At 58.9% G+C, this 7,719-nt stretch overlaps 1 protein-coding gene across 1 annotated transcript in view; it reads right to left on the reverse strand.

Annotated features, from left to right (window-relative positions):
* Positions 1–441: 441 nt before the first annotated feature.
* The window catches only part of AGAP3 (ArfGAP with GTPase domain, ankyrin repeat and PH domain 3), a 162,859-nt gene continuing 155,581 nt past the window's right edge, over positions 442–7,719 (reverse strand). Inside the window, exons 14-18 of the mRNA XM_009330229.1 lie at positions 4,464–4,618; positions 3,858–3,948; positions 3,285–3,507; positions 2,012–2,267; positions 442–1,715 (exon numbers count right to left, since the gene is read on the reverse strand). Of these exons, the coding sequence (XP_009328504.1) occupies positions 1,488–1,715; positions 2,012–2,267; positions 3,285–3,507; positions 3,858–3,948; positions 4,464–4,618 (953 nt within the window). The 3' untranslated portion in view covers positions 442–1,487. The remainder of the gene's footprint in view (positions 1,716–2,011; positions 2,268–3,284; positions 3,508–3,857; positions 3,949–4,463; positions 4,619–7,719) is intronic.

Here is a 7,719-nt window from a genome sequence, read left to right on the forward strand (position 1 = left end):
TCCTTGCTCACCAGGACAGCCCACCATTCCCTGCCCATCTCTGCCTCCTCCCCCACCCCCCCCCAGTTTCAAACTCACTCTACTGTGCACAGGGACCAGCTGGCCTCAGCACTTCTGACTCAGCATGTCCCCTGCCCAGTGCATCCCTCTGCTGTGCCCATCTCTGATCCCGCCAGAGCCATGCATCCCTCTGGGGCCAAGTCCCTGCATTGTCCCACAGTGCCTGGGGTTGACACATCTCCTCTCCCCATCCCAGCACTCTGCCATGTCCACCAAGGAGCCCAGTTCAGTGCAGGACTGCTGTTACCAACTCCCCAAATGGAGGAGAAAGGGCTGAATGTCAGTCTGGGCTGGAACCCCACCAGACCCCACAGTGTGGGCAACAAGCAGATCGGAGGCTGCCCTGGAGGCCCAAAAGGCAGCACACAGAAAAGCTGGGTTGGTAGGAGGTGGATTGTTTTATTGGCCTTTATCTCCTTGGCTGCAGATAACACACACAGGGCAACTCATGGCAAAGAAACAGTATATACAGAGTGTCCATATAAATATTTCCAATGTACATTTTATACACAAGTGACAGAGGCGTTCCACAGCAGTGTCCAAAGCCTTGGGGTTCCAGCACTCAGCTGCAGGCTTGGCCCAAAACCAAAGGGAGATACTCGTCTCCTCTCTTCTCTTGCTCAGCCGGAGACCAGCCCCGCCTGGGCAGCAGCGGGAGCCAGCAGGGATGCTCTGATGGAGACACTGTGTATGGCTTTGGGGCTTGAACCTGGAAGGACAGTGATTCTACAGACAGACAGACGCAGCTGGGGATCCCAGGGTGACCATCCTCTTCCCCCTCTAGGTCACCAGGGAGGCTGGAGGGGCCTTTTTCCAGGGGCTGTGTGGGAGAGAAGCTCCCTTTGCATCAGCACGTGGGGAGCAGTACTAGCGACGGGATGCCTCCCTGCAATGCCCAGAAGCGGAGAAGCACAGGGGTGCAGTGGAGAAACATGCACCTCCTGCTGTCCCTGACCTCTCCACTGCACCAGGGACAGCCAGGCCAACCTCCTGTGTTGGAGGGCAGGAGGGAAGTGCCCAAACTGCCCTACTGTTTGGGAGAGCAGGTGCAGCAATCGCCCTCCCCAGTACCACCTGTGTAGGGGAGGGCCACACACCTGAACTGCCTCTCCTCCCCCTGTACCGGTGATGAGAATGGGGTGTACTGGAGCCCCCCATCCCAGTGACTATGAGGGAGCCCCTCTGCAAGCTGACAGTGCTGGGTCTGCACAGCCCCGCCCCCATCTGCTGGGGGAGAGTCCACAGGAACCGGCACAGAGGAGCAGGCGGCTGGCTCCCCGGCCTCCTCCCAGCCAGAACAGGGATCCCGGTGGGGGGCAGGCACAGAGGGTGGCCCGGCTGGGCGGCTCCCAGACACGCTCCTGTGGCCCTGGGCCCCTGGCAGGTCTGGAGGGCGGCTGTGCGGTGAGTGGAGGGCCCGTGAGGAGCTAGACAGCTCTGGGGCTGGAGCCGAGCTCAGCTGGCACCACGGTGCAGGAGTTGTTGTTGGCATTGGTGTTGCGGCGGGGCAGGCTGGGGGTCAGCGTGGTGATGGCACTGTCGCTGGGGCATCCGTGCTGCAGGAGGATGTCAATGCACTCCTGGCTGCCGGCTCCCCGGGCATAGGCCAGCGGGGTCAGGCCCCGAGCATCCCGGCTCTTCACGTCCACCCCGTACTGTGCAGGAGAGAAAGCAGCTGGTCAGTGGCACCCAGGCGCCATAAGGCCCATGGGCACGGGGCTGGTGCAGCAAGAGCACCATCAGGGGCAGAGGGGCTCTGTGGCACTGGGGCGGGCGGGGAGAGGGAGATGGGAGGGTGGGCAGGGCAGTGCCAGCGGGCATGTGGGGGAACCCATGGGAGGGGGATGGACAAGGGGCATCCCAAGACCTGGGAGCGAGGAAGTGCTGCAGTGGGGAAGCACCAGAACAAGGCCAGAAGTGCTGTGGCGGAGGCTGCAGGGTCCTGCCTTACCCAGATGAGTAGCTGCGTGAACACTACGTTGGCCATGGCGCAGGAGAGATGCAGTGCTGTGCGGCCATCTCCATCCCCGTAGGTCTCATTCACTTCCTCCTTGGTGCCATGAGCCAGGAGTGTCACCACGAGGCGCAGGTCATCCTCTACCACAGCCCGCAGCAGCTGCTGCCCCAGCGGGATGTCCGATTGGGGCAGCGGAGCCAGGAAGAGCTTCTGCTCATACTTGGCCCGGATCCAGCGCTCCTTCTCCTCCCTGCCAGATGGGACACTGTCACTGTCACACGTGGGCCAACCTGCCTGGCCCCCATGTACAAAGGGGCATGCGTATCAGCGCTGCCACCTTGAATGCACCCCATGTTAGCAGTGCATGTTTGTCACACATGGGCACCCCTTGCATAGCCCCTGCTGCAGACACCTCCCCTGCTGTGCTCCCCTGTGTACATGGCTGTCACTGGAGCTCTGTGACAGCTCTGTGTCACACTGCTCCGGACACATGCCCAACACATGCTTGTCTCGCTGCATCTCCTTATAGCTCCCTACGTACACTGTGTGCTTACGTCCATGCATGTACAGCAGCAGCGTCCCAGACCCCAGTGCATGGACCGTTTCTGTCCCTTGCTTGTGTGTGGGCCATGGCCAGCGGCAAGAAAAGGTTAGCTGCTGCACACGACAGCCCAGTGCCACGGGAGGCACGTTATCACTGCTGCCGTCTCGCCTGGTGCAAACAAAGGCTGCGGCAGCGTCCGTCCCGCCTGGGGCTGCGGGGCCGGGCAGATCGATGTGTGCTGTGCCGCTGCTATCTGCTGCCATTCTATCCATCTGCATCTGGCGGGCGGCCATCAATGCCCCGCGCGGAGCATGCTCACTCCTGCCGCCCCCTGACCCGCTCTTATCCGTTGATAAGCCACAGAATGGGCTCTTGTTGGGATGAGTGACAGGAGAGTCGCTCCGATAGGGACAGACAAGGGCCTGAAAGGGACGCACCCTTGAGACCCGCACGACGCTGCCAAGCCGTCTCTGTTAACCCCTTCTGCTTTGCAGCCAGCCACAGCTCCAGCAGTCACCACATGGCCATGGCCAGCCATGAAGCCCTGCTGGCCCACCAGGACAGTGGGAGAGGGCCTCCAGTGCCCCAGACACTGAAGTATCTTGAGGATTCCTGCCCACCTCTCTGGTTGGTTGGCTGGCTGCTCCCAACCTCCTGTGGTGCCCTCAAGCCTCCTGGTGTGATTGTCTGAGAAGCATCTTTGCAGTCCCCCATCTCCCTTACCGACTGCTCTCAGGGGTGGGCTTGGGGTAGCCTTCCACTGCTCCTTCCCAGACAGCGTTGGCTAGGGCGTTGCCGATGGCCGTCATGACCATGAGAAGTTCGCTAGGCCAGTCATCCAGGTCCAAGGAGCGCACACGGGACAGGTGGGTGCCCAGGTTGCGATGGATCCCAGAGCACTCAATGCACATGAGGGAGCCCAGGTTCAGACTTGCCCAGTCCGGATCTGAGGGCAGCAGGATCAGTGGGGGAGAGTTAATACCAGCATGGACTCACCAGCCTGCCTCCTATGACCCAGGAGACCCGTATTTGCAGGCACCTGCCCACCAAATCCCTTCCAAGCCTAGTGCCCCAGCAGCAGAGAGGCAAGGACCCCAGGCTGGTCAGTAAGGGATCATGGACCAGCGTGGGCAGATGGGTCAGCCCCCCCAACCCTGAAGAACGGGTCCACTGCAGGAGAGGACGAGACAGCCCCACAGAGTAGGACCCTTTGGGGTAAGAGAGGAGGTGGCTGGGGTGGAGTTCCCCTCCCCTCCCTGGGTGAGTGGCCCCACCTCCCAGTGCAGCATTTCTTACTTGGTGCATCGCAGTCCACACAGAAGCTGTTCCCACGTGCGGTGCGGACGGCCTGCATGGCCTGTGCATCGCTCTGGCTGCCCAGCCGAGCCTGAAACAAAATGCACGGGAACCCTGTTTACTCAAGGCCAACTGCCCTGCCACGTGTCCTCTCATCACCACCCCAAGAGCCCATCGGGGAGCTGCCAGCACCTCGCTCCAGCGGGCACCCCGTAGGCTCTGCTGCAGGAGGGGTGTCCAGCACAGGGGCTCAGAGAACAGGGTCCGGAGGGAACACCAATTTGTAGCCGGGTATGTGCCGGGGGAGCAAAAAGGCAGAGCTGTCCAAGGAGGGAGCGGACAGCACAGGATCCAGCCCTGGTGGGATGCAGAGAGCTCCGTGGGGCTGGAGCCAGGCTGGGGAGAGGACAGGGAGCTCAGAGAGGTGACAGGAAACCCAGTGGGGAGCAGCACAGTCCCAGGAATGGGATTCAACCCTGACCAGGAGCAAAGGGATCAGTAGTGGATCCAGCCTGGACAGAGAGGGAAGCCTGGGACAGGGACAGATGCAGCAAAGCAGATGCCAGAGAGGAGGGAACAAAGCAGAACTCAGCCAAGGCCTCTTACCTTATTTTTGCTGCTCTCACAGCCCTGCAGGCTGGCCAGGATCTGACTCTCGATAGCCTGGACCCAAAGCTCTCGCTCCTCTGACGTTGAGGCCTCAAAGAGCCACGTCTGGCCCGTCAGGGACACGATAATGAACTCAAATGGCTCATCTGGTTCTGGAAAAGAAAGGTATGCCATGACATGGGTCAGGGAAGGAGGGGGTCTGCTGGCCTTGCAGGGAATGAGCACACAGACAGATCCCTGCAGGCCACCGCTGTGCCCGCACATGGGCATGATTGCTTGCAGCAGTGGTCCCCAGGAGGCTGGGACAGGGAAGCGCAGACAGAGAGTGCCTGCAGGGAGGAACCAGAGCTCTGTGCCAGCCCATCCCTCCTGCTGCTCACACAGCCCCCTGTGTGCCAGCTCCACTAGCGTGGGGTTGCCCTTCCTTCCACACACGAACATCCGTAGCCTCGTTCCAACCATCCCAGGCCAGGAAACCCAGGAGGCTGTGGCACCGGACTCCTGGAAGCTGCTTGCATCCTGCTCTCCATGGCCTGCATGTCCCACCCTCGGAGAAAGGGTGACTGCTGACCTCTTGAGCAGTGGGATCAGCTCCTTCACAGAGCTGGTGACCCCAAACAGCCCCATCACCCCCCGAGGGCCCACAGAGCGCTCAGTGCCTGCCGATGAGTGGCTTTATGTCCTGGTTTTGGCTGGGGTAGAGGTAATTTTCTTCCTAGTAGCTGGTACAGTGCTGTGTTTTGGATTTAGGATGAGAATAATGTTGATAACACACCGATGTTTTAGTTGTTGCTAAGCAGTGCTTACACTAAATCAAGGACTTTTCAGCTTCCCATGCTCTACTGACTGAGAAGGCTGGAGATGCACAAGAAGTTGGGAGGGGGCACAGCCAGGACAGCTGACCCAAGCTGGCCAAAGGGATACTCCATACCATATGATGTCATGCTCAGTATATAAACTAGGGGAAAGCTGGCCAGGGGGTTGCTGTTCGGGGACCGGCTGGGCATCGGTTGGCGGGTGGTGAGCAATTGCATTGTGCATCACTTGCTTTGTATATTCTTTTATTATTACCATTTTATTTTATTTCAATTATTAAACTGTTCTTATCTCAACCCACGAGTTTTTTTTCACTTTTGTTCTTCTCATTCTCTCCCCCATCCCACTGGGGGAGGAGTAAGCAAGCAGCTGTGTGGTGCTCTGTCACTGGCTGGGGTTAAACCACGACACTTTAGAGGGAGAGAGCCCTGCACACTGAATCAGGAGATGCAAGGAAGGTGCTTGCGGTGGACTCAAAGGCAGCTCTTCACAGTCCTGTGCATCGAGAAGGAGCATCATCGCCAGCTGAGGAGCGCAGCAGAGCGGGGATCCTGCTCAGGAAGCCCTCAGTGCCTGGGCGCTCCACAGACCCTCGTGACAGGGCACAGCTGCTGTTTTCCCATAGGGAAGCACTAAGTCACAGAGACCAGGGCAGGAGCTATGAAGAGGCAAGAGCAATGCCGTTCTCGGCTCTGGCACCTCTCAGTGCCCTGCCAGGCAGGTGGCCTCTGGCTCTCAAACCTGGGAAGCTGGTGGCCATGGGGGGTCCCTGGAAGCTGGCCAAGCAGAGCTGCCTCCATGAGGCATGTGGATGGCAGCAGGGAAGGCAGCAGGGATGCGTGCCCAGCAAAGTGCCCAGGAGGCCAGGGCCAGGCGACCTGCTCCTCAGGCACCTCAGCTGCTCCTCTGCACAGCACCGGCATCTGTGCCCCACAAGCAACCCCAGAAGATACAGCCTCAATATTAAAGCACTTCTCTGGCTGTGAAACACATGGTGACAAATTCCTGACTTTCTGTCTTCAGAGAAGATAGTTTTGGTGAGCTCCAAGGGTCACGCAGATCGCTAAGCACTTAGAGGCTGGATACAAATGGAAGCATTAGCATCCCTACAAACACAGGCTGCTTGGTGGGTTTCCAGGGAGGGTGTCAGAGCATGGGCACCTCTGCGCTGGGTGGCAGAGCCAGCAGCAGCGAGACGGGGGACAGTGAAAACGTGTGAAAGCACCTCAGGCCACCTGGGCCTAAGAAAACGGCCCCAAAAGAACCAAGAGCCTGCTGAAAAGCAAGGCTTAAAATGTGGTCTCCCCCTCTGGCTACTGCTGTGATCGCTGTAACACCCTCCCAGTCTGGGCTGCTGGGGCTGGGCTCTGTCCTGGCCAGCCCATGCCACCGGCTGTGCCAAGTGGGTGCACGGGCCTCAGATTTACATGGGGTGCCCTATCTCAGCTTTGCACCCCAGTGCATTTACCTTTTATTGCCAACTTCAGTAGTTAGTGCAGTAAATGACTTAACTAAGCGGGGCCTGAATGGAATGACTAATAAACGTTATGTCACAGCACACGCTTCAGCTCATAGCAAAATGATTTGTAATTACCTAATTAGCGTTATGCAAATAACACCCTCATCTCCATAATGTGCCTTCCCAGCTCTCTATTAAAAGCAGGGAGTCAACTGCACAGCTCCAGAGACAGCAAGGAGGCCGAGGGGCCCAGCCTGGTCCACAGCAAGGCAGAGCTGTGCTGGCCTCCAGCCTGGCAGGGTCTGTGCCTGCCAGGGCAGACACAGGGAGGTGAGCGGAGGGGGTCTGGAGAGGATCCTCTCCTCTGCCCAACTCCCCCCACAAGCTGTGGCCAGAGGATTTTCTTACTGCGGAGGGAAGCAGCAGGAGGGCAATGACTGAGAAACCTGCTGCAGCCTGCAGCACCCCAGCAGAGCTAATGAATGGGTGCAGAGGCCACCAGCCGGGTCCCACCAAGGGCATGGCCAACCTCAGCTGCTGCTGGGCCACCTGGCACCGGCTGAGCAAGGCTGTGTCCACAAACACTCTCAGAAAATGGATGCAGCCACAAGAAGTCTCCTTGAGGAAAGACAGCTCTGATGGGGATGGCAGGAGAGCACAACCCTTCCTCTCCTGCAAGTGCTCTTTCCAGGCTCTCACTTCCTTCAGAGGCACCATTATCTGCATTAACAGGTACCGGACACAGCACCCAACTCTCTGCTTACCCCAGAACAACCTGAGGGTAAAATGCCACTCCTGCTACTGTGCCATGTGGAGAGTGTCATGCTACTCACACAGCAGGCTCAGGATCTTGCATTTCATGGGGGTTAAAAGTGTGAGTGACATCTGGTTGGAAAGATGCCTGCCCTCTGCTATTGCTGAGAGCACCCCATGGTGTGTCCTGCATAGATCCCAGCAGCAGCCATGGGGGCTTGGAGA

The sequence above is a fragment of the Pygoscelis adeliae genome, unplaced genomic scaffold (assembly GCF_000699105.1).
Source record: "Pygoscelis adeliae isolate BGI_AS28 unplaced genomic scaffold, ASM69910v1 Scaffold348, whole genome shotgun sequence".
NCBI lineage: Eukaryota > Metazoa > Chordata > Aves > Sphenisciformes > Spheniscidae > Pygoscelis > Pygoscelis adeliae.